Source organism: Pygocentrus nattereri, chromosome 4, assembly GCF_015220715.1.
Source record: "Pygocentrus nattereri isolate fPygNat1 chromosome 4, fPygNat1.pri, whole genome shotgun sequence".
NCBI classification, from domain to species: Eukaryota; Metazoa; Chordata; class Actinopteri; order Characiformes; family Serrasalmidae; genus Pygocentrus; species Pygocentrus nattereri.
Window position 1 is genome coordinate 43,059,566 of NC_051214.1, and position 26,958 is coordinate 43,086,523.

Consider the following 26,958-nt stretch of genomic DNA (forward strand, 5'->3'; position numbering starts at 1 on the left):
TGTTTAAGTACCTGATGGGGACAACTTAGGTGGCCCACAAGCTGTTGTGCGGTTGTTCAGAGTGACATTTTCTCTGTAGCTCTTTCATTTTTTGAACTGGAAACTCCTGTTCTTACCACATGGTTTTCTCCTTTCTATACAAATGCATTATATTCTATCAAATCTCCTCAGAAACATCTCCTGAAAACATGAATAACATGCACTTAAGGGCTGTTTTGACTGGAAGTTAAAGAAGTGAAGGGTAATCTCTGACTTCTGCACAGTACTGTAGTTTGAAATGACAGCACCATTCCACATCAGAGCACAGAGACAGAATGCGTTCCGTTGCTCCAGCCATTGTTCTAGTTGGCATCTGAGTAAGAGAACAATCAAGACAATTAGTTTTAAAAGTGCAGGTATCAAAATTGAAAACTTTTATAGTACTTAATTAATTGCTTCAAACTTCGAAAGGCACTTTGTGTCAATTTAAAATTTCAGTAGTCTCACTGGTGTCAGAGAGCCTGTGAGCTCCAAATCTACACTGCTGATTGTTTTTCTAAATACATGTTGTAAGCATGTTAATGTAATGGCATTCATTTCAGTGCATTATAAAGTCAGGAGCCAGTACTAACGGGCCAGAACAGGACAGGCTTCGGCACACTATGTCATTAAACACACCTGCTACAGCTCATCAGCTGATTAGCAAGGCCTTCATGAACTGAATTGAGAGCATTAGAAGAGGGTAAACACTAATCTCTGCAGCACTATGGCCCGAAATATCCCCCGTTTGACATGCCTGATCTAGCCTTACTCAAAGCAGAATTTCTAAATTCTAAAAACACAACATTAATAAGTCATAGATGGCATTGGGTTGATTTCCCAAACCAAAAATACTAAGCCTAGACTAAACAAGTGTTTTTAGTGGTGATTCACCATCGACATTACAGTTTCATCCAAGACTAGTTTGTGTCCAAAGCTAAACTACTTCTCTTTCTTTCTGCTTCAAACTAATGAATATTTATCCTGTGTCTTTAAGTAGGGCTTGTACAAATGTGTGTTTACGTATTCATGAATAAATGACTAAAAGCTGTTTGATATTTTGCAGATAATGCTATGAGGAGAAGGTCCAGAGATGACTGATGTGGAGCCTGTCGTCACTGACTTTGCCGCCACGGGTCGGACTGGCTGGCGAAATGCCATGCCGGATATCTTAGGATCCACCGCAGGCCCGGAGCAGCAGACCTGCCAAACAAACTCGCTGAGCTTTCTGTTGGAGGTGTGCTATCTTCTGCTTCATTTCAGTTTTTTCTTTTTATAAAATGTTTGTAACTGTGTTGAATACAAGTATTTTATAGGCATTTATAAGCATGAGTAGTTCTCAATTAAATCCATGGTCAGGGTGTGACAGCCAGAAATATGACACAAACTGGCTTACAGCACAACAAGAATGAAGGAGCTTGAAAGGATCTTAAAGTGCAATGATTTGTCTCTACAAACAAATATGAGAATTGTCCAGGCTGTGATTTTATCTGTGGACAATAAACAAGCAAGATGGGAAAAGTATAGATGCCTTTGACTTGAGGTGCCTTTGAACTTTGGTGTTGGCAAAGACTTTTAAGCGCACCTTGGATGGCAAAGAAAGCAAAAGAATAGATCCTAGACCAAATCTTACTATCATACTTGGGACTTACTCTGAGAAGAATTACCCTGGGAAAGACCTTTAAGCTTTGGAAGAGGTGAAGGTAAAAAGAAGAAGAAGATGACCAGCTAAAAACAGATGGATACAATCAGAGGACTCCTGAACCAGCCAGTCAGAAGCCTAAAGGCCCAAAGAGAAGACAGGATTTTCTGGAGAAACACTATCCATATGGTTGCCAGGAGTCGACTTGACAGCACTTGCTAATATTAATAAAGGGCCCTGAGGTCTGGCTTTAAGCTATTGAGCATTCTATGTAGTGTGCAGTACTGAGTAACTCATGTCTTACAGGTTTATGGAAGACGGTGGATGGCTGTATTAGAGAGCTGTGCATTTTGCCAGAAACCACAAAATAGCTCAGAGTCTGAAAGAGAAAGCAGCTGACTCCTGTGCTAACTGACAAAAGCAGAGCTCATAAACGTTGTTTGATTCAGAATGTAAGGCTGAAAACGTCCTCAAATACACAGAAAATACACATTTTTCAAGTAGCATAGATTGCATAAACATTTAATCAGTTAAAAGTGACTTTGCTTGTGTACACAGCTGTAATGATCACAGGCTCAGGTGTTAAGAAAACTTTGCATAAGAGTTACATGCTCTGACATCAGCCTGTTATAAGGGGTTACCCATGTTCTTCAATGATCAGGACCCCCACAAGACGAACACAGAACAGGTGTTATTATTGTTATATTTTCAGAGCTCATCTGTTATGGCACAGTTTGTGCTAGTCATTCTCTAGTCCTTCATCAATGGTCACAGGTGCTCTGTGGATGACCTGTGGGGATTGACCCATTGCTAACAGGTGGAAAATTTAAGCACATAGCCTTGCAATCTCAGTAGACAAATACTGGCAGTAGAATGGGTCGTATTGATGAGCTCATAGACTTCAAAAAGGAAACTGTTGTAAGATGCCACCTCTGCCACAAGTCAGTTTCTGGAATTTCTGTCCTGCTAGAATGTAAAGCACACCACCACCGGACTCTGGAGCAGTGGAAACATATCCTGTGGGGGGAACACCTCCATAGTAATGCCTGTGGCCTATTTAGAATGGGGTGTTATAAAAGCTCTTGTAGGTGTAATATGTAATTGTCCAAATACTTTTTGTTCGTATAGTGATAAAGTTTGAGTTTTGATCAGTTTTGAAGAATGTTATATAACAAGGTATCTTTTTGTGTGACCAGATAAGCCCCTTAGAAAAGCCTTGAGTGCTGGAGAAGTAGCACTGTTTTCCTGCTTGGCAGGCCTCAGTGTTATGGGGCTGTGTTATAAAAGGTACATTATTAAATTAGACCTTATTAGCAGTTTACAGACATTTTTCAACCAGGCATAATTTAAATAATTCCAAAATTTGTGAATATTTCCATGCCGTGTGAGCTGTTGTCCCTGAGAAATTGCCTCAGAGAAATTGGCTGCACTGTCTACTGTGCACGACTTTATACTGGTTATGTAGTTGTTGATTAGGTAACATGAATGGATCTTTTACTTTTAATGTTTTAATTTTAACAAAACCTTTTCATCACATCGAGGCTTGTTTATTTGTAGACAAATGTTGTGTTACGTGTTATCACATAAAAGTAATCTGACCACCATCACATGAAGCTCTCCACATTTCTGTTCCAGCGGCCCGCAGCATTGTTCTTCTGTGACAGACAGGTTTTCTGAGAGGTCCTTTGCTATGAAGAGACATAGTGCTTTGTCCTTACAGAAACACTTTGCTCAGATGCTTAAGTGGTTTTCTTTGTGGTTTGGCTTTGTCTATCACTGTTATCAAGAGGGTATTTGTAATTCAGCCTGCCAGACAGCACAGCCAGATGTGGCCGTCATTCAGTTTAATTTTGATGGTAGTTGGAGAGAAAAGTCTGCAGCAGTATAACAAGTGGCTGATGATAGGTAAATGTGATGGAAGTGTGTTTAAATAAAGCTTAATTTGACTTTACAAGCATGCACAGTCTAAAATAATGAAGGCCAGTTTCATATAACTTTGCAGTAACGACACTTGGGTCTTAGTCACTCTGCCTATAGCTGTGGCATCTTTATGTGTCCTAAGGAAAACCCATAAGAATCAACATGCTGATGAAGTAGTACATATTAAATACCAGTGCTCAGCAAAATCCTGTGTGGGAGTAAAAATGGACATGCTGTGCCAAAGAAAACAAGAAGTCCATAGGTTCTAGGAACACAAGTAGATAATGCAGCAACCTTCAAATCATGGAATCATGATCATCCTGCTCCCATACGCCACAGTCTTTAGCCTTATTAGTAGCTTTGCAGCTTCTTCCATTCTGCAATAGAAACTGGTGAATTTGAGATTGAGGATGCACCGTCGTTTTAAATTTGAGTTATGGCAACATTTTGGTTTCCCTTGGTTTTCTTGAAACAAAATCGATGACAAGGTAACTGAGGCCTATATAACAGCTAACAATGATGCAGTATTTACAATTGTTTACACTTCAGAAAATAAAAAGGTCTGTCATTGAAATTTTGATTAAAATATTGTAAGAAAATGAAATTGTGAACTCAGTATTGTGAATCAAATCATAAGCAGAGTGCATCATTAAACCCCTAATAGTTTGTTAATCACCGTTAATAATTATATAATACACATAAATACATATGCAGTTATAATGTGGTACCATTTGAATTTGTAACCATTTACTTAGTAATATATGAATAATTGAAAAACTATTTTGAATTGATTAGTTAACCATCATTATGTGGTTAATATATACTGTTTTAAACAGTAATAATGATTATAATATAATAATCATACCATCCACACTCCAAAAGAAAATTAAAGAAAAAGCATCCTGGTATCAGAGGACATTCCCAGCACTTGACAAAATCTGTATGCTTGTTCTGAGTGTTGGACATCAATTCTTCCTTTAAATCCTGACAGAGCCTCAGAATGTTTTTTCTCTTTTTTTATCTGATTGTTTGAGCCATGTTTGAAACATCTGTAAAACAAAATGTGCACAGATGGCTTCACTTGTTAATTTAATTCAGTGTTACTGTTGGTAGGAAGAATTGTTACCTGTGGTTATTTTTAATAAGAAGTTGTTGATTGAGAATTGATGTATTTCATCTTTCTATTCTATATTGTTGTATTATTTCACAATGTGCAGCAATGTTAACTGTGGTAAAACCATTGTGAGACATGACCTCTCATGGCTTACTGCTTTAAAAGCGAGCACCTACACTTGCGTTACTAATGGCAAAAGGCTGAGATAATCTGAAATCCTTCTAATACAAGTCACCTTCTACAGTTGCAGTAGCAATGTTTCCCATTATGTTATAAATTGCTAATGGATGGATTTGAACTTGGCTAAGTATTTTTAATTCATAACATGCTCAAGTATATTCATGACTAAAGGAACTTTCTGTGACGGGTCACAGTTTTGACTTGATTTTAGATAGAAGAGAACAGCAGATCCTAACTAAATTCAGTTCCTATGATGATAGATGCTGGATGCGCTAAAAAGTGCTGTGCAGTTCTGTAACAGTACTGCTGCAGTACTACTCAGTAGTTTTTAGAGCTGCTACTTTTGTATGTCTACTCTATGCTTTTACTTTAAGGGGTCTGCTGTACCCACTACTGTGAGCTAATGGTACATGCAATGACAGGTAAGGAGTAAGAGCCACATATCATGTAAATGATAAAACAGACTTGAGAAAATATATTTGTTCTTAAAATCACATTAAATCCACCAGTGCATTTTCTGAATCTGGCCCCATGTGTTATAATGTGATGAGGCTTTTGGACTTTCTCTATTATGGGGTCAGTTTTTTAATGAGCGTCCAAACAGACACCCCTCTTTTGAATCCTTTCTGCAGAGCTCTTCTGAGTTCAACTGAAAAGCTTCCCTTTCATCCCATTACACTCACTCTTCCATACCCACACCCACCCTGCAGAAGCACACTCAGGTTCTGTAATTCAGACAACTCTGATAATGAGTGAATTTTGTTCAGCATATGGCAGCCAGCAGTGCTCCAGCCATAAGCATCAAAGCAGGTAGACGTTTGATCATCATAAGTGGTGTTCCATTAGCGATTTGTCCTGGCAGCCCTTTCCTCCCAAAAGATTCCTGTCAAAACAAAACAGAAAGCACTGTGAACACTAATGTATTTAGAGCCAATTCTGCATATCAGAGAAAGCGGACTTCTACAGGTATGATATGAATTAAAGCATCAGGGGTTTGCTTTCATGTCCACGTCTCTCCCCTCAGGTGGAGACTTGCCATGAAAAGGTTACTGTCAAACATTCCTATGAATGTTTAAGAAGAAAAGAATGCTTATTGCTATTGCAGTTATTGTCTTGTTCTTTAAAGCAATGGTCAGGACAAAAATCTAATTTACACAGTTTATTCCCTAAGCCAAATAGGATCGATCAGCAGAGACTAAAGTCTCTTTGTCTCAAACCACATCTAGTTGTTAAACAGTCTCAGATACATGGGCATGTATAGTGTCTGACACAGCAACACAGCAGTGGCAGTTGTCCTAAAGCCTGAAGTTTGTCTGTATCAGGCTTCAGTCCTGGCGGGACAAAACATTGCAGACTTAAGCACGCTGTCTCATTAAACTCACCTGATTTAGTTCATTAGCTAATTAGCAAGGCCTTCATGAATGGGATTCAGAGCATTAGATGAGGGTAAACACTAATCTCTGCAGCATATTCGTCCACTGTTTGACATGCCTGGTCTGTATGTTTGTGCATTTTTGTTGATAACATTGTCATACGTTGTCTGAAAATTTAAGCAAGTCTGAGACCACTTCTTCAACTGTTGTGTTGTGGTGTTGTGTGTAATTATGATTTAAATATACAGTTTGAACACAATTAAGAGGTGGCTTTGAGCTTCCACTATGTCAAGCTTGGCTCCTCCCATTCCCCCATGTGCTCTTGTTGTGTTTACTTCGCAGTCCTGTCCATGTGCTTTGTTTTGGTTTTCAGTCCTGCCCTCTTGTTTCGTGACCCCATCCCTGATTGTTACCACCTGTTTCCCACCTGTCCCTTGTCTTGCCTCTGATATATAAGCCCTGTGTTTGCCCTGTTCTGTGTTGGTCTTTGTTTGTTGGATGTATGTATTGTATTATCGTGTTTGGTTCTTGTTTGAGGTTCTGTGTTGTTTATCATGTCTGCACCCCAAACTGTTCACGTTGGCTCTATGACCCTGGACTGTCTCAACCCTGATTTTGGATTTGCCCATAATAAATCTTGCTTGTCTCCGCACATGCGTCTGCCTCAACATCACTCCCCATCGTTACACACTACATGTTAACCCTATAACTCGACTGCAACTCTAAAGAATTGAACTTCAGAATAGAGATGTGTACTGTGGCCGAGTCTGATACAGAAAATATTTTTTTTAACCCAAAGCTTTTTTTGACCTGTTTCAATGTCCATTGGCCACACCACGACTCCCAATACCTTTTTATTATTTTCATTCAGTTTACAATTCATTCACAGTGTTGCAGGTATAGATAGTGGTGAAGTGGTGGGTCTGACCCACTAATATGCAGACACCCCCCCCCCCCCCCCCCCCCCCCACACACACACACACACACACACAAAAGCCCATCCCATCCATAATCCAACCCAAAATATTATCCTGAATGTTATGTATTTTATATTTCCAGTACATTAATTTCACTGAATTACTGTTTGCTGACTCCAATTGGACAGTGTTTTTTGCCTAAATCACCACTTTAAATGCTGTTTGACCAGTTGTACAAAAATGTTCCCAAGTTTTCTGACTTTATAAAGAAATTCCCTAAACTTTTAATGATTTCTTTAACTTTGTATCATTTCTGTTTGTGTGCTTATACTTTTTACAGACGATGGTGGTCAGGAAGAAGAGGGGTCATCCTCAGGTGTACCCGACCAAGGACAGGGGTGAGGACAAAGCAGAGGGAACATAACTTCACTCATTGCTACCCTGAACTGAACTCAAGAGAGGAGCCAAGACACCAGTGTCAATATCATGGTCTACCTCTTCTCTGAACCTAAGGTCTACATGTGTGTCTCAAAAAGACAAAAGCAGCCAGTGCTTAATAGTGGGCTGAAGTTCTTGTGGAAACAGATAGGACATTATTTCTCTAGTTTAAAAAAGGGACCTCGTGATTTATTTACAGAAATCATCACTGAATGTTGACATGTAGATGTAAGAATGTCCAATTTTTTGCACAACAGAAGTCAAAACATTCCATTTGGTGATAAGTACAATTTACCTTATTGTCCCTTGTAAGTTATGTACAAAATGCCATGATGCTGTAAAATAAATCCTGTACTTAGTTTTCATGGTTGTGTTTATGCTTCAAGCTTGGTGATCTGGTATTGCAGTGCTTCATGTAGCCAGAATTGCCCCCTTTATGAAAATATTAATATTTTGATGTTTCATTTTCATAGTAATTTATTTAAAACATACAGTTTCTGCCAACCAGTCAGGTCTGAGAGAACAGCCTGACACCCAATTATGACATGTGGTCTCCGCCCACAAGCTTGTGTATAAATAATCTGGATCACCTGTACAAATTACACAGGAGAGCTGGACCTGAAAGAGCAGTAAAACTTTTGTGTCAAACAAGACAGAAACAGACTCAAAACTATATCTGTAAAATGGAGGCCTTCTTTGGAAATTGGAAACTGGTCAGCAGTGAAAACTTTGAAGAATACATGAGAACAATAGGTAAGATAATTATTTTAACTTACTGCTGTTCGTAACCTTATTACTATTATTCTATACTCAAGAAACTAAATGCTACTCCTCCTTCAATTTTCGAGCTAGAGCCACGAAACTTTGCAGGACGTGGGGCCTATACCCGCGGGAATGCTTGTGCTTTTCTAAGCGATCTGACGTGCAGTTTCCGGAATATTATTGTTCAAAGTCGATTTTTTTCCATAGGGAATGAATGGGCAGACTGTTGGCAGCATGCCAGACATGATGTCACAATGGGTCCCTCTCTCACACAACACACACAAACTCACGCATGGAGCTCAATGTCTCACCTGCTCCCAGCCGAACTCTTAGCAGGACCAGCACACGTAATGATTTTGTGAAGGTGGAACTGCTTTTAAGGTGGAATTGCACTTACGTAGCACTGAATTTTAAGGTGGACCACAACTAGCATAACAATAAATTTAAGGTGGAACTTCAATAAACACAGCAGTAAGTTTAAGGTGGAATTGCTATCAATATGTTACTAAATTCAACTTGGAACAGAAATTAAGGTAGAACTTCAATGAACATAGCATTAAATATAAGGTGGAACTGCTATTAACATATCACTAAATTTAAGGTGGCATGGTGTTTAAGCTGGAACTTATTTAATATAGCAACAAAACAAAGGAGGCACAGAACTTAAGTTGAAACTTCTTTTAAGGGGGCACAGAATTTAAGGTGGAACTGTAGTTAATATAGCACTAAATTTAAGATGGCACAGAATTTAAAATGGAACAAAATTTAAGGTGGAACTTTATTCACAGTAACAACTAGCAACGAATTACCACCCATCACAGATACTGCAGCTTTTGCTTAACATTTTGGCAACATTTTATCTATCAACTATAAACTGTTTTCAACCTTTTTAATGTTTTAACAAACTTAACTGGCTTTTTCAAGCCAACTTAAAGTTTGTTTACAAACTTTCCCTTTCTAGTTGTCATTATTATTATTTAATTTAAAGAATTAACTCATTTACTGTTTTTTTTCCACAGGTTGGGCAGAAGAAGTAGTACAAATCGGGAATATAGTTACACCAGTGTTGTCCATTTACCAAGATGGAGAGAAGTTAGTGATGAAACTGAAGACCAGCGTCTTCAGCTCTGAAAAGTCATTCGTACTGGGCGAGGAGTTTGACGAGAATTTTGCCGGCCAAAAATACAGAGTAAGAACCTAGAATTCATTTCCATAGCACTTATCAGAGACGTCAATAAGAAAATAGTTGACTTAAATCCTAATTAGATGTTCATAGTAGTCGCTGAACTTATAGTTGTTACTGAAGACATTTACACAGCACTGTATACCTGATTCTTTTGGTTACATCTGAGATTGTTTTGTACCATATTTTTATCATTATACTCAAAGCTGGTCACTAAATAACAACACGTGTCTGTACTGTTGAAAACTGACAGAGCTACTTTTCTGGGTGGAAGGATGTATATTTAAACCTATGTTGAGGCTCTTTTCCATAATCTTTTATTCTTTTACAAAAGAAGTAGAACAATCACAATCTGTGTGTTACTGCAAATTAATGTTGTTTGCGATACACACTCCCACCCATTCTACTGTTTGTGAGTTCAGACCATGCCTTCAACGTGTGGTGGTAGTATGAGAGAGAACTGATTGAGGGAGGGGGGAGAACTCTGAGAACTTGGGCTGAAGTTCTGGGCAGCTTCTGCCTGTTACTAGAAAGCCAGATCCCCCTCATAGCTGTTGTAGGACTGATGCAGGACGGAGGAAAGGGGAGGAGATGGGGTGGCGGTGGGGATTGCAAACACTTCGTCACAGGAACGGAAGATGATGATGTGAATTAATAGGGCGTTGGATTGAAAGAAGGAGGGGTTTGAGCCATGCAACCCCCCCCCAAAACTTGATTTAATAACTGAAAAATAACACTAGTGTTTAATGGGTTAAATGGGGAATGAGTGCTATATGGCTCCCATGAGATTAACTGAAAGTTTTTTTTTCTTCTAGTCTGTTATTAACCTGGACGACGGCAAATTAGTGCAAACACAGAAATGGGATGGTAAAATGACTGTCCAGACCCGCAAGATCCAAGATGGCAAGATGATCTTGGTGAGAATGAGCTAGCTCACACAGACTTGTGAACTTGCTTGGAAGTTTAGAGGTTGTATTGAAACGTATATAATAATGTACTTTTCATTGTGTTTTTCCAGACACTGAGTTATAAAGACACTGTGGCAGTGCGCACCTACGAGAAGATGGCTGATTGAAATCTGAAACAAGCAGGATTTTACACCTCATCTGATTGTGATGACGCATGATCTGAATGTGATCTGCAAACGTTTTATTATTTTCTTTCCTGATAGATCACTGCAAAGCTGTCTTAGGCTCAATAAGAAATAAACCAAAAGGTCCGGTGTCTTTAAATGTAATACAGTTGACACTGATGCAGCTGCTTTAAAACTATAGTATTGTTGGGCTCCATTCACCAATATCATCCAAAGTTTGTTCTTAAATGTGACCTTCATAAAGTCCTAAGAAAAATTCTATGTCCGACTCATGACTTGTTCTTAAACTGCAAAACTGTTCACACCTTTGTGCTCTTGAGTGTGTGTAGATTCTGTTCTTTGCTAAGAACAAATCCCAACTAAGAGAACATTAGTGAATATCAGAATACTGTGCAGCATTTTGTATTTGGGCTTGCAACTCTTCAAGAACCATTAAGACTTCTGCTAACTGGGTGCTACAAATGTATCCAACATTAAAACTAAGTATATCTTTTTCTCCGTTTCACTTGAGGACATGAACCTGAATCTCTATTATACACTGCAGATTTTCTCATGGGCTAATTATTATATATAACAATTAGCTATATATTAATATGATTTTTAAATTATTAGTACAAAGTTGAAATGTATGTTTACAATCACACTCTGAAAATGCATGACAAGTTTGGTTTGATTCAGCCTCTGCGTGGTGTTAAAATGCTTAAAAATTCATGAGAATGAAGAAATGTACATAATTTTGGTTAAATTCCCATAAAAATTTCAAAAACATGATGTTGTTTATAATCACTGTCGCTGCCACCTGCAACTAACCCCCCTTAGCACAAAGTCAAACAGGCAAAATCATGAGTGCTTTGTCTGATTATATACACACGTGTAACATATCCTGCTATTTTTGGCCATTTTGCATGATGCACCTGTGTCGGAGTCCAAACCAAGACTACATCTAAATTGTAGAACGCTGCAGGAAAAGCCAGTGTTATGAATGTAAAGAGTCCTGATTAGGGTAGCCCCCAGGTATACTACACACTTGATTAAGTGATGAGGCCAAATTCACTAAATGGCTAGCTATAACAAAAGCTAAAATGTAATCTTTTTAATATAGAATTATGGGAATGTTGTGGAGAAAATAATTAATTTGGTTCTCAGAGTAGCACACTTACCTTAGTGCCCAGTCATGAGTTCAGGCATCAGCAGTGCTACAGCACTTAGGAGTGAGAGAGAATGAGGCACTCTGCCCACAGGAATCATGGAAATGTATGTCAAGAAAACAAATCAGTATGGGATGCACTAAAAAGTGCTGTGCAGTTCTGTAACAGTACTGCTGCAGTACTACTCAGTAGTTTTTAGAGCTGCTACTTTTGTATATCTACTCTATGCTTTTACTTTAAGGGGTCTGCTGTACCCACTACTGTGAGCTAATGGTACATGCAATTACAGGTAATGAGTAAGAGCCACATATCATGTAAATGATAAAACAGACTTGAGAAAATATATTTGATCATCATAAGTGGTGTTCCATTAGCGATTTGTCCTGGCAGCCCTTTCCTCCCAATAGATTCCTGTCAAAACAAAACAGAAAGCACTGCGAACACTAATGTATTTAGAGCCAATTCTGCATATCAGAGAAAGCGGACTTCTACAGGTATGATATGAAGTAAAGCATCAGGGGTTTGCTTTCATGTCCACGTCTCTTCCCCTCAGGTGGAGACTTGCCATTAAAAGGTTACTGTCAAACATTCCTATGAATGTTTAAGAAGAAAAGAATGCTTATTGCTATTGCAGTTATTGTCTTGTTCTTTAAAGCAATGGTCAGGACAAAAATCTAATTTACACAGTTTATTCCCTACGCCAAATAGGATCGATCAGCAGAGACTAAAGTCTCTTTGTCTCAAACCACATCTAGTTGTTAAACAGTCTCAGATACATGGGCATGTATAGTGTCTGACACAGCAACACAGCAGTGGCAGTCGTCCTAAAGCCTGAAGTTTGTCTGTATCAGGCTTCAGTCCTGGCGGGACAAAACATTGCAGACTTAAGCACGCTGTCTCATTAAACTCACCTGATTTAGTTCATTAGCTAATTAGCAAGGCCTTCATGAATGGGATTCAGAGCATTAGATGAGGGTAAACACTAATCTCTGCAGCATATTCGTCCACTGTTTGACATGCCTGGTCTGTATGTTTGTGCATTTTTGTTGATAACATTGTCATACATTGTCTGAAAACTTAAGCAAGTCTGAGACCACTTCTTCAACTGTTGTGTTGTGGTGTTGTGTGTAATTATGATTTAAATATACAGTTTGAACACAATTAAGAGGTGGCTTTGAGCTTCCACTATGTCAAGCTTGGCTCCTCCCACTCCCCCATGTGCTCCTGTTGTGTTTACTCCACCCCTGATTGTTACCACCTGTTTCCCACCTGTCCATTGTCTTGCCTCTGATATATAAGCCCTGTGTTTGCCCTGGACTGTGTTGGTCTTTGTTGGATGTATGTATTGTATTATCGTGTTTGGTTCTTCTTTGAGGTTCTGTGTTGTTTATCATGTCTGCACCCCAAACTGTTCACGTTGGCTCTATGACCCCTGACTGTCTCAACCCTGATTTTGGATTCGCCCATAATAAATCTTGCTTGTCTCCGCACATGCGTCTGCCTCAACATCACTCCCCACCGTTACACACTACATGTTAACCCTATAACTCGACTGCAACTCTAAAGAATCGAACTTCAGAATAGAGATGTGTACTGTGGCCGAGTCTGATACAGAAAATATTTTTTTTAACCCAAAGCTTTTTTTGACCTTTTCCAATGTCCATTGTCCACACCACGACTCCCAATACCTTTTTATTATTTTCTTTCAGTTTACAATTCATTCACATTGTTGCAGGTATAGATAGTGGTGAAGTTGTGGGTCTGACCCACCAATATGCAGACCCCCCCCCCACACACACACACACAAAAGCCCATCCCATCCATAATCCAACCCAAAATATTATCCTGAATGTTATGTATTTTATATTTCCAGTACATTAATTTCACTGAATTACTGTTTGCTGACTCCAATTGGACAGTGTTTTTTGCCTAAATCACCACTTTAAATGCTGTTTGACCAGTTGTACAAAAATGTTCCCATGTTTTCTGACTTTATAAAGAAATTCCCTAAACTTTTAATGACTTCTTTAACTTTGTATCATTTCTGTTTGTGTGCTTATACTTTTTACAGACGATGGTGGTCAGGAAGGAGAGGGGTCATCCTCAGGTGACCCGACCAAGGACCCGGGTGAGGACAAAGCAGAGGGAACATAACTTCACTCATTGCTACCCTGAACTGAACTCAAGAGAGGAGCCAAGACACCAGTGTCAATATCATGGTCTACCTCTTCTCTGAACCTAATGACCAATCTACTGTTATGGCCACGCTCTGAGCTATGCAAGGCCACTCTGAAGCAGGCCAGTGGAGGAGGATGCCCATCACCCAGCAGGGCTCCTTTGAAACCCCCCTTACTTTCAAAGGGCCAGCAAATGGTTCAAATTTCCTATCTGGGTGACATTGGTCTACATGTGTGTCTCAAAAAGACAAAAGCAGCCAGTGCTTAATAGTGGGCTGAAGTTCTTGTGGAAACAGATAGGACATTATTTCCCTAGTTTAAAAAAGGGACCTCGTGATTTATTTACAGAAATCATCACTGAATGTTGATATGTAGATGTAAGAATGTCCAATTTTTTGCACAACAGAAGTCAAAACATTCCATTTGGTGATATAAGTACAATTTACCTTATTGTCCCTTGTAAGTTATGTACAAAATGCCATGATGCTGTAAAATAAATCCTGTACTTAGTTTTCATGGTTATTTTTATGCTTCAAGCTTGGTGATCTGGTATTGCAGTGCTTCATGTAGCCAGAATTGCCCTCTTTATGAAAATATTAATATTTTGACGTTTCATTTTCATAGTAATTTATTTAAAACATACAGTTTCTGCCAACCAGTCAGGTCTGTGAGAACAGCCTGACACCCAGTTATGACATGTTGTCTCCACCCACAAGCTTGTGTATAAATAATCTGGATCACCTGTACAAATTACACAGGAGAGCTGGACCTGAAAGAGCAGTAAAACTTTTGTGTCAAACAGGACAGAAACAGACTCAAAACTATATCTGTAAAATGGAGGCCTTCTTTGGAAATTGGAAACTGGTCAGCAGTGTAAACTTTGAAGAATACATGAGAGCAATAGGTAAGATAATTATTTTAACTTACTGCTGTTCGTAACCTTATTACTATTATTCTATACTCAAGAAACTAAATGCTACTCCTCCTATAATTTTCGAGCTAGAGCCACGAAACTTTGCAGGACGTGGGGCCTATACCCGCGGGAATGCTTGTGCTTTTCTAAGCGATCTGACGGGCAGTTTCCGGAATATTATTGTTCAAAGTCGATTTTTTTCCATAGGGAATGAATGGGCAGACTGTTGGCAGCATGCCAGACATGATGTCACAATGGGTCCCTCTCTCACACAACACACACAAACTCACGCATGGAGCTCAATGTCTCACCTGCTCCCAGCCGAACTCTTAGCAGGACCAGCACACGTAATGATTTTGTGAAGGTGGAACTGCTTTTAAGGTGGAATTGCACTTACGTAGCACTGAATTTTAAGGTGGACCACAACTAGCATAACAATAAATTTAAGGTGGAACTTCAATAAACACAGCAGTAAGTTTAAGGTGGAATTGCTATCAATATGTTACTAAATTCAACTTGGAACAGAAATTAAGGTAGAACTTCAATGAACATAGCATTAAATATAAGGTGGAACTGCTATTAACATATCACTAAATTTAAGGTGGCATGGTGTTTAAGCTGGAACTTATTTAATATAGCAACAAAACAAAGGAGGCACAGAACTTAAGTTGAAACTTCTTTTAAGGGGGCACAGAATTTAAGGTGGAACTGTAGTTAACATAGCACTAAATTTAAGATGGCACAGAATTTAAAATGGAACAAAATTTAAGGTGGAACTTTATTCACAGTAACAACTAGCAACAAATTACCACCCATCACAGATACTGCAGCTTTTGCTTAACAACATTTTGGCAACATTTTATCTATCAACTATAAACTGTTTTCAACCTTTTTAATGTTTTAACAAACTTAACTGGCTTTTTCAAGCCAACTTAAAGTTTGTTTACAAACTTTCCCTTTCTAGTTATCATTATTATTATTTAATTTAAAGAATTAACTCATTTACTGTTTTTTTTCCACAGGTTTGGCAGAAGAAGTAGTACAAATCGGGAATATAGTTACACCAGTGTTGTCCATTTACCAAGATGGAGAGAAGTTAGTGATGAAACTGAAGACCAGCGTCTTCAGCTCTGAAAAGTCATTCGTACTGGGCGAGGAGTTTGACGACAATTTTGCCGGCCAAAAATACAGAGTAAGAACCTAGAATTCATTTCCATAGCACTTATCAGAGACGTCAATAAGAAAATAGTTGACTTAAATCCTAATTAGATGTTCATAGTAGTCGCTGAACTTATAGTTGTTACTGAAGACATTTACACAGCACTGTATACCTGATTCTTTTGGTTACATCTGAGATTGTTTTGTACCATATTTTTATCATTCTACTCAAAGCTGGTCACTAAATAACAACACTAGTCGGTACTGTTGAAAACTGACAGAGCTACTTTTCTGGGTGGAAGGATGTATATTTAAATCTATGTTGAGGCTCTTTTCCATAATCTTTTATTCTTTTAAAAAAGAAGTAGAACAATCACAATCTGTGTGTTACTGCAAATCAATGTTGTTTGCGATACACACTCCCACCCATTCTACTGTTTGTGAGTTCAGACCATGCCTTCAACGTGTGGTGGTAGTATGAGAGAGAACTGATTGAGGGAGGGGGGAGAACTCTGAGAACTTGGGCTGAAGTTCTGGGCAGCTTCTGCCTGTTACTAGAAAGCCAGATCCCCCTCATAGCTGTTGTAGGACTGATACAGGATGGAGGAAAGCGGAGGAGATGGGGTGGCGGTGGGGATTGCGAACACTTCGTCACAGGAACGGAAGATGATGATGTGAATTTATAGGGCGTTGGATTGATAGAAGGAGGGGTTTGAGCCATGCAACCCCCCCCCCCCCAAAACTTGATTTAATAACTGAAAAATAACACTAGTGTTTAATGGGTTAAATGGGGAATGAGTGCTATATGGCTCCCATGAGATTAACTGAAAGTTTTTTTTCTTCTAGTCTGTTATTAACCTGGACGACGGCAAATTAGTGGAAACACAGAAATGGGATGGTAAAACGACCATCCAGACCCGCAAGATCCAAGATGGCAAGATGATCTTGGTGAGAATGAGCTAGCTCACACAGACTTGTGAACTCGCTTGTAAGTTTAGAGGTTGTATTGAAACGTATATAATAATGTACTTTTCATTGTGTTTTTCCAGACAATGAGTTATAAAGACACTGTGGCAGTGCGCACCTACGAGAAGATGGCTGATTGAAATCTAAAACAAGCAGGATTTTACACCTCATCTGATTGTGATGACGCATGATCTGAATGTGATCTGCAAACGTTTTATTATTTTCTTTCCTGATAGATCACTGCAAAGCTGTCTTAGGCTCAATAAGAAATAAACCAAAAGGCCCGGTGTCTTTAAATGGAATACAGTTGACACTGATGCAGCTGCTTTAAAACTATAGTATTGTTGGGCTCCATTCACCAATATCATCCAAAGTTTGTTCTTAAATGTGACCTTCATAAAGTCCTAAGAAAAATTCTATGTCCGACTCATGACTTGTTCTTAAACTGCAAAACTGTTCACACCTTTGTGCTCTTGAGTGTGTGTAGATTCTGTTCTTTGCTAAGAACAAATCCCAACTAAGAGAACATTAGTGAATATCAGAATACTGTGCAGCATTTTGTATTTGGGCTTGCAACTCTTCAAGAACCATTAAGACTTCTGCTAACTGGGTGCTACAAATGTATCCAACATTAAAACTAAGTATATCTTTTTCTCCATTTCACTTGAGGACATGAACCTGAATCTCTATTATACACTGCAGATTTTCTCATGGGCTAATTATTATATATAACAATTAGCTATATATTAATATGATTTTTAAATTATTAGTACAAACTTGAAATGTGTGTTCACAATCACACTCTGAAAATGCATGACAAGTTTGGTTTGATTCAGCCTCTGCGTGGTGTTAAAATGCTTAAAAACTCATGAGAATGAAGAAATTTACATAATTTTGGTTAAATTCCCATAAAAATTTCAAAAACATGATGTTTTTTTTTAATCACTGTCGCCACCACCTGCAACTAACCCCCCTGACACAAAGCCAAACAGGCAAAATCATGAGTGCTTTGTCTGATTATATACAAACTTGTGTAACATATACTGCCATTTTTGGCCATTTTGCATGATGCACCTGTGTCGGAGTCCAAACCAAGACTGCATGTAAATTGTAGAACACTGCAGGAAAAGCCAGTGTTATGAATGTAAAGAGTCCTGATTAGGGTACCCCCCAGGTATACTACACACTTGATTAAATGATGAGGCCAAATTCACTAAATGGCTAGCTATAACAAAAGCTAAAATGTAATCTTTTAAATATAGAATTATGGGAATGTTGTGGAGAAAATAATTAATTTGGTTCTCAGAGTAGCACACTTACCTTAGTGCCCAGTCATGAGTTCAGGCGTCAGCAGTGCTACAGCACTTAGGAGTGAGAGAGAATGAGGCACTCTACCAACAGGAATCATGGAAATGTATGTCAAGAAAACAAATCAGTATGGGATGCGCTAAAAAGTGCTGTGCAGTTCTGTAACAGTACTGCTGCAGTACTACTCAGTAGTTTTTAGAGCTGCTACTTTTGTATGTCTACTCTATGCTTTTACTTTAAGGGGTCTGCTGTACCCACTACTGTGAGCTAGTGGTACATGCAATGACAGGTAAGGAGTAAGAGCCACATATCATGTAAATGATAAAACAGACTTGAGAAAATATATTTGCTCTTAAAATCACATTAAATCCACCAGTGCATTTTCTGAATCTGGCCCCATGTGTTATAATGTGATGAGGCTTTTGGACTTTCTCTATTATGGGGTCAGTTTTTTAATGAGCGTCCAAACAGACACCCCTCTTTTGAATCCTTTCTGCAGAGCTCTTCTGAGTTCAACTGAAAAGCTTCCCTTTCATCCCATTACACTCACTCTTCCATACCCACACCCACCCTGCAGAAGCACACTCAGGTTCTGTAATTCAGACAACTCTGATAATGAGTGAATTTTGTTCAGCATATGGCAGCCAGCAGTGCTCCAGCCATAAGCATCAAAGCAGGTAGACGTTTGAGCATCATAAGTGGTGTTCCATTAGCGATTTGTCCTGGCAGCCCTTTCCTCCCAAAAGATTCCTGTCAAAACAAAACAGAAAGCACTGCGAACACTAATGTATTTAGAGCCAATTCTGCATATCAGAGAAAGCGGACTTCTACAGGTATGATATGAAGTAAAGCATCAGGGGTTTGCTTTCATGTCCACGTCTCTTCCCTCAGGTGGAGACTTGCCATTAAAAGGTTACTGTCAAACATTCCTATGAATGTTTAAGAAGAAAAGAATGCTTATTGTTATTGCAGTCAAATATTGTCTTGTTCTTTAAAGCAATGGTCAGGACAAAAATCTAATTTACACAGTTTATTCCCTACGCCAAATAGGATCGATCAGCAGAGACTAAAGTCTCTTTGTCTCAAACCACATCTAGTTGTTAAACAGTCTCAGATACATGGGCATGTATAGTGTCTGACACAGCAACACAGCAGTGGCAGTCGTCCTAAAGCCTGAAGTTTGTCTGTATCAGGCTTCAGTCCTGGCGGGCCAAAACATTGCAGACTTAAGCACGCTGTCTCATTAAACTCACCTGATTTAGTTCATTAGCTAATTAGCAAGGCCTTCATGAATGGGATTCAGAGCATTAGATGAGGGTAAACATTAATCTCTGCAGCATATTCGTCCACTGTTTGACATGCCTGGTCTGTATGTTTGTGCATTTTTGTTGATAACATTGTCATACATTGTCTGAAAACTTAAGCAAGTCTGAGACCACTTCTTCAACTGTTGTGTTTGGTGTTGTGTGTAACTATGAATTAAATATACAGTTTGAACACAATTAAGAGGTGGCTTTGAGCTTCCACTATGTCATGCTTGGCTCCTCCCATTCCCCCATGTGCTCTTGTTGTGTTTACTTCCCAGTCCTGACCATGTGCTTTGTTTTGGTTTTCAGTCCTGCCCTCTTGTTTCGTGACCCCATCCCTGATTGTTACCACCTGTTTCCCACCTGTCCCTTGTCTTGCCTCTGATATATAAGCCCTGTGTTTGCCCTGTTCTGTGTTGGTCTTTGTTTGTTGGATGTATGTATTGTATTATCGTGTTTGGTTCTTGTTTGAGGTTCTGTGTTGTTTATCATGTCTGCACCCCAAACTGTTCACGTTGGCTCTATGACCCTGGACTGTCTCAACCCTGATTTTGGATTTGCCCATAATAAATCTTGCTTGTCTCCGCACATGCGTCTGCCTCAACATCACTCCCCATCGTTACACACTACATGTTAACCCTATAACTCGACTGCAACTCTAAAGAATCGAACTTCAGAATAGAGATGTGTACTGTGGCCGAGTCTGATACAGAAAATATTTTTTTTAACCCAAAGCTTTTTTTGACCTGTTTCAATGTCCATTGGCCACACCACGACTCCCAATACCTTTTTATTATTTTCATTCAGTTTACAATCCATTCACAGTGTTGCAGGTATAGATAGTGGTGAAGCTGTGGGTCTGACCCACTAATATGCAGACCCCCCCCCCCCCCCACACACACACACAAAAGCCCATCCCATCCATAATCCAACCCAAAATATTATCCTGAATGTTATGTATTTTATATTTCCAGTACATTAATTTCACTGAATTACTGTTTGCTGACTCCAATTGGACAGTGTTTTTTGCCTAAATCACCACTTTAAATGCTGTTTGACCAGTTGTACAAAAATGTTCCCAAGTTTTCTGACTTTATAAAGAAATTCCCTAAACTTTTAATGATTTCTTTAACTTTGTATCATTTCTGTTTGTGTGCTTATACTTTTTACAGACGATGGTGGTCAGGAAGAAGAGGGGTCATCCTCAGGTGTACCCGACCAAGGACAGGGGTGAGGACAAAGCAGAGGGAACATAACTTCACTCATTGCTACCCTGAACTGAACTCAAGAGAGGAGCCAAGACACCAGTGTCAATATCATGGTCTACCTCTTCTCTGAACCTAAGGTCTACATGTGTGTCTCAAAAAGACAAAAGCAGCCAGTGCTTAATAGTGGGCTGAAGTTCTTGTGGAAACAGATAGGACATTATTTCTCTAGTTTAAAAAAGGGACCTCGTGATTTATTTACAGAAATCATCACTGAATGTTGACATGTAGATGTAAGAATGTCCAATTTTTTGCACAATAGAAGTCAAAACATTCCATTTGGTGATAAGTACAATTTACCTTATTGTCCCTTGTAAGTTATGTACAAAATGCCATGATGCTGTAAAATAAATCCTGTACTTAGTTTTCATGGTTGTGTTTATGCTTCAAGCTTGGTGATCTGGTATTGCAGTGCTTCATGTAGCCAGAATTGCCCCCTTTATGAAAATATTAATATTTTGATGTTTCATTTTCATAGTAATTTATTTAAAACATACAGTTTCTGCCAACCAGTCAGGTCTGAGAGAACAGCCTGACACCCAATTATGACATGTGGTCTCCGCCCACAAGCTTGTGTATAAATAATCTGGATCACCTGTACAAATTACACAGGAGAGCTGGACCTGAAAGAGCAGTAAAACTTTTGTGTCAAACAAGACAGAAACAGACTCAAAACTATATCTGTAAAATGGAGGCCTTCTTTGGAAATTGGAAACTGGTCAGCAGTGAAAACTTTGAAGAATACATGAGAGCAATAGGTAAGATAATTATTTTAACTTACTGCTGTTCGTAACCTTATTACTATTATTCTATACTCAAGAAACTAAATGCTACTCCTCCTTCAATTTTCGAGCTAGAGCCACGAAACTTTGCAGGACGTGGGGCCTATACCCGCGGGAATGCTTGTGCTTTTCTAAGCGATCTGACGTGCAGTTTCCGGAATATTATTGTTCAAAGTCGATTTTTTTCCATAGGGAATGAATGGGCAGACTGTTGGCAGCATGCCAGACATGATGTCACAATGGGTCCCTCTCTCACACAACACACACAAACTCACGCATGGAGCTCAATGTCTCACCTGCTCCCAGCCGAACTCTTAGCAGGACCAGCACACGTAATGATTTTGTGAAGGTGGAACTGCTTTTAAGGTGGAATTGCACTTACGTAGCACTGAATTTTAAGGTGGACCACAACTAGCATAACAATAAATTTAAGGTGGAACTTCAATAAACACAGCAGTAAGTTTAAGGTGGAATTGCTATCAATATGTTACTAAATTCAACTTGGAACAGAAATTAAGGTAGAACTTCAATGAACATAGCATTAAATATAAGGTGGAACTGCTATTAACATATCACTAAATTTAAGGTGGCATGGTGTTTAAGCTGGAACTCATTTAATATAGCAACAAAACAAAGGAGGCACAGAACTTAAGTTGAAACTTCTTTTAAGGGGGCACAGAATTTAAGGTGGAACTGTAGTTAATATAGCACTAAATTTAAGATGGCACAGAATTTAAAATGGAACAAAATTTAAGGTGGAACTTTATTCACAGTAACAACTAGCAACGAATTACCACCCATCACAGATACTGCAGCTTTTGCTTAACATTTTGGCAACATTTTATCTATCAACTATAAACTGTTTTCAACCTTTTTAATGTTTTAACAAACTTAACTGGCTTTTTCAAGCCAACTTAAAGTTTGTTCACAAACTTTCTCTTTCTAGTTGTCATTATTATTATTTAATTTAAAGAATTAACTCATTTACTGTTTTTTTTCCACAGGTTGGGCAGAAGAAGTAGTACAAATCGGGAATATAGTTACACCAGTGTTGTCCATTTACCAAGATGGAGAGAAGTTAGTGATGAAACTGAAGACCAGTGTCTTCAGCTCTGAAAAGTCATTCGTACTGGGCGAGGAGTTTGACGAGCATTTTGCCGGCCAAAAATACAGAGTAAGAACCTAGAATTCATTTCCATAGCACTTATCAGAGACGTCAATAAGAAAATAGTTGACTTAAATCCTAATTAGATGTTCATAGTAGTCGCTGAACTTATAGTTGTTACTGAAGACATTTACACAGCACTGTATACCTGATTCTTTTGGTTACATCTGAGATTGTTTTGTACCATATTTTTATCATTATACTCAAAGCTGGTCACTAAATAACAACACGTGTCTGTACTGTTGAAAACTGACAGAGCTACTTTTCTGGGTGGAAGGATGTATATTTAAACCTATGTTGAGGCTCTTTTCCATAATCTTTTATTCTTTTACAAAAGAAGTAGAACAATCACAATCTGTGTGTTACTGCAAATTAATGTTGTTTGCGATACACACTCCCACCCATTCTACTGTTTGTGAGTTCAGACCATGCCTTCAACGTGTGGTGGTAGTATGAGAGAGAACTGATTGAGGGAGGGGGGAGAACTCTGAGAACTTGGGCTGAAGTTCTGGGCAGCTTCTGCCTGTTACTAGAAAGCCAGATCCCCCTCATAGCTGTTGTAGGACTGATGCAGGACGGAGGAAAGGGGAGGAGATGGGGTGGCGGTGGGGATTGCAAACACTTCGTCACAGGAACGGAAGATGATGATGTGAATTAATAGGGCGTTGGATTGAAAGAAGGAGGGGTTTGAGCCATGCAACCCCCCCCCAAAACTTGATTTAATAACTGAAAAATAACACTAGTGTTTAATGGGTTAAATGGGGAATGAGTGCTATATGGCTCCCATGAGATTAACTGAAAGTTTTTTTTTCTTCTAGTCTGTTATTAACCTGGACGACGGCAAATTAGTGCAAACACAGAAATGGGATGGTAAAATGACTGTCCAGACCCGCAAGATCCAAGATGGCAAGATGATCTTGGTGAGAATGAGCTAGCTCACACAGACTTGTGAACTTGCTTGGAAGTTTAGAGGTTGTATTGAAACGTATATAATAATGTACTTTTCATTGTGTTTTTCCAGACACTGAGTTATAAAGACACTGTGGCAGTGCGCACCTATGAGAAGATGGCTGATTGAAATCTGAAACAAGCAGGATTTTACACCTCATCTGATTGTGATGACGCATGATCTGAATGTGATCTGCAAACGTTTTATTATTTTCTTTCCTGATAGATCACTGCAAAGCTGTCTTAGGCTCAATAAGAAATAAACCAAAAGGTCCGGTGTCTTTAAATGTAATACAGTTGACACTGATGCAGCTGCTTTAAAACTATAGTATTGTTGGGCTCCATTCACCAATATCATCCAAAGTTTGTTCTTAAATGTGACCTTCATAAAGTCCTAAGAAAAATTCTATGTCCGACTCATGACTTGTTCTTAAACTGCAAAACTGTTCACACCTTTGTGCTCTTGAGTGTGTGTAGATTCTGTTCTTTGCTAAGAACAAATCCCAACTAAGAGAACATTAGTGAATATCAGAATACTGTGCAGCATTTTGTATTTGGGCTTGCAACTCTTCAAGAACCATTAAGACTTCTGCTAACTGGGTGCTACAAATGTATCCAACATTAAAACTAAGTATATCTTTTTCTCCGTTTCACTTGAGGACATGAACCTGAATCTCTATTATACACTGCAGATTTTCTCATGGGCTAATTATTATATATAACAATTAGCTATATATTAATATGATTTTTAAATTATTAGTACAAAGTTGAAATGTATGTTTACAATCACACTCTGAAAATGCATGACAAGTTTGGTTTGATTCAGCCTCTGCGTGGTGTTAAAATGCTTAAAAATTCATGAGAATGAAGAAATGTACATAATTTTGGTTAAATTCCCATAAAAATTTCAAAAACATGATGTTGTTTATAATCACTGTCGCTGCCACCTGCAACTAACCCCCCTTAGCACAAAGTCAAACAGGCAAAATCATGAGTGCTTTGTCTGATTATATACACACGTGTAACATATCCTGCTATTTTTGGCCATTTTGCATGATGCACCTGTGTCGGAGTCCAAACCAAGACTACATCTAAATTGTAGAATGCTGCAGGAAAAGCCAGTGTTATGAATGTAAAGAGTCCTGATTAGGGTAGCCCCCAGGTATACTACACACTTGATTAAGTGATGAGGCCAAATTCACTAAATGGCTAGCTATAACAAAAGCTAAAATGTAATCTTTTTAATATAGAATTATGGGAATGTTGTGGAGAAAATAATTAATTTGGTTCTCAGAGTAGCACACTTACCTTAGTGCCCAGTCATGAGTTCAGGCATCAGCAGTGCTACAGCACTTAGGAGTGAGAGAGAATGAGGCACTCTGCCCACAGGAATCATGGAAATGTATGTCAAGAAAACAAATCAGTATGGGATGCACTAAAAAGTGCTGTGCAGTTCTGTAACAGTACTGCTGCAGTACTACTCAGTAGTTTTTAGAGCTGCTACTTTTGTATATCTACTCTATGCTTTTACTTTAAGGGGTCTGCTGTACCCACTACTGTGAGCTAATGGTACATGCAATTACAGGTAAGGAGTAAGAGCCACATATCATGTAAATGATAAAACAGACTTGAGAAAATATATTTGATCATCATAAGTGGTGTTCCATTAGCGATTTGTCCTGGCAGCCCTTTCCTCCCAATAGATTCCTGTCAAAACAAAACAGAAAGCACTGCGAACACTAATGTATTTAGAGCCAATTCTGCATATCAGAGAAAGCGGACTTCTACAGGTATGATATGAAGTAAAGCATCAGGGGTTTGCTTTCATGTCCACGTCTCTTCCCCTCAGGTGGAGACTTGCCATTAAAAGGTTACTGTCAAACATTCCTATGAATGTTTAAGAAGAAAAGAATGCTTATTGCTATTGCAGTTATTGTCTTGTTCTTTAAAGCAATGGTCAGGACAAAAATCTAATTTACACAGTTTATTCCCTAAGCCAAATAGGATCGATCAGCAGAGACTAAAGTCTCTTTGTCTCAAACCACATCTAGTTGTTAAACAGTCTCAGATACATGGGCATGTATAGTGTCTGACACAGCAACACAGCAGTGGCAGTCGTCCTAAAGCCTGAAGTTTGTCTGTATCAGGCTTCAGTCCTGGCGGGCCAAAACATTGCAGACTTAAGCACGCTGTCTCATTAAACTCACCTGATTTAGTTCATTAGCTAATTAGCAAGGCCTTCATGAATGGGATTCAGAGCATTAGATGAGGGTAAACACTAATCTCTGCAGCATATTCGTCCACTGTTTGACATGCCTGGTCTGTATGTCTGTGCATTTTTGTTGATAACATTGTCATACATTGTCTGAAAACTTAAGCAAGTCTGAGACCACTTCTTCAACTGTTGTGTTGTGGTGTTGTGTGTAATTATGATTTAAATATACAGTTTGAACACAATTAAGAGGTGGCTTTGAGCTTCCACTATGTCAAGCTTGGCTCCTCCCACTCCCCCATGTGCTCCTGTTGTGTTTACTCCACCCCTGATTGTTACCACCTGTTTCCCACCTGTCCATTGTCTTGCCTCTGATATATAAGCCCTGTGTTTGCCCTGGACTGTGTTGGTCTTTGTTGGATGTATGTATTGTATTATCGTGTTTGGTTCTTCTTTGAGGTTCTGTGTTGTTTATCATGTCTGCACCCCAAACTGTTCACGTTGGCTCTATGACCCCTGACTGTCTCAACCCTGATTTTGGATTCGCCCATAATAAATCTTGCTTGTCTCCGCACATGCGTCTGCCTCAACATCACTCCCCACCGTTACACACTACATGTTAACCCTATAACTCGACTGCAACTCTAAAGAATCGAACTTCAGAATAGAGATGTGTACTGTGGCCGAGTCTGATACAGAAAATATTTTTTTTAACCCAAAGCTTTTTTTGACCTGTTTCAATGTCCATTGGCCACACCACGACTCCCAATACCTTTTTATTATTTTCATTCAGTTTACAATTCATTCACATTGTTGCAGGTATAGATAGTGGTGAAGTTGTGGGTCTGACCCACCAATATGCAGACCCCCCCCCCACACACACACACACAAAAGCCCATCCCATCCATAATCCAACCCAAAATATTATCCTGAATGTTATGTATTTTATATTTCCAGTACATTAATTTC

At 38.9% G+C, this 26,958-nt stretch overlaps 3 protein-coding genes across 3 annotated transcripts; all 3 read left to right on the forward strand.

Annotated features, from left to right (window-relative positions):
* The first annotated feature begins 386 nt into the window (after window positions 1-386).
* LOC108415520 (fatty acid-binding protein, brain-like) lies at window positions 387-10,901 on the forward strand. Its single transcript, XM_037538154.1, has 5 exons — window positions 387-1,255; window positions 7,505-7,562; window positions 9,384-9,553; window positions 10,363-10,464; window positions 10,566-10,901. The coding sequence occupies exons 1-5, from the start codon at window positions 1,112-1,114 to the stop codon at window positions 10,620-10,622; spliced, it is 531 nt and encodes a 176-aa protein (XP_037394051.1). The 5' UTR covers window positions 387-1,111; the 3' UTR covers window positions 10,623-10,901.
* A 3,832-nt stretch (window positions 10,902-14,733) lies between these two features.
* On the forward strand, window positions 14,734-17,421 carry LOC108417064 (fatty acid-binding protein, brain-like). The gene is made up of 4 exons (XM_037538224.1): window positions 14,734-14,869; window positions 15,901-16,070; window positions 16,883-16,984; window positions 17,086-17,421. The coding sequence occupies exons 1-4, from the start codon at window positions 14,800-14,802 to the stop codon at window positions 17,140-17,142; spliced, it is 399 nt and encodes a 132-aa protein (XP_037394121.1). The 5' UTR covers window positions 14,734-14,799; the 3' UTR covers window positions 17,143-17,421.
* A 4,083-nt stretch (window positions 17,422-21,504) lies between these two features.
* On the forward strand, window positions 21,505-24,186 carry LOC119263289 (fatty acid-binding protein, brain-like). The gene is made up of 4 exons (XM_037538172.1): window positions 21,505-21,640; window positions 22,669-22,838; window positions 23,648-23,749; window positions 23,851-24,186. Exons 1-4 carry the CDS (start codon window positions 21,571-21,573, stop codon window positions 23,905-23,907), a joined length of 399 nt encoding a protein of 132 aa, XP_037394069.1. The 5' UTR covers window positions 21,505-21,570; the 3' UTR covers window positions 23,908-24,186.
* The last annotated feature ends 2,772 nt before the right edge of the window (window positions 24,187-26,958 follow it).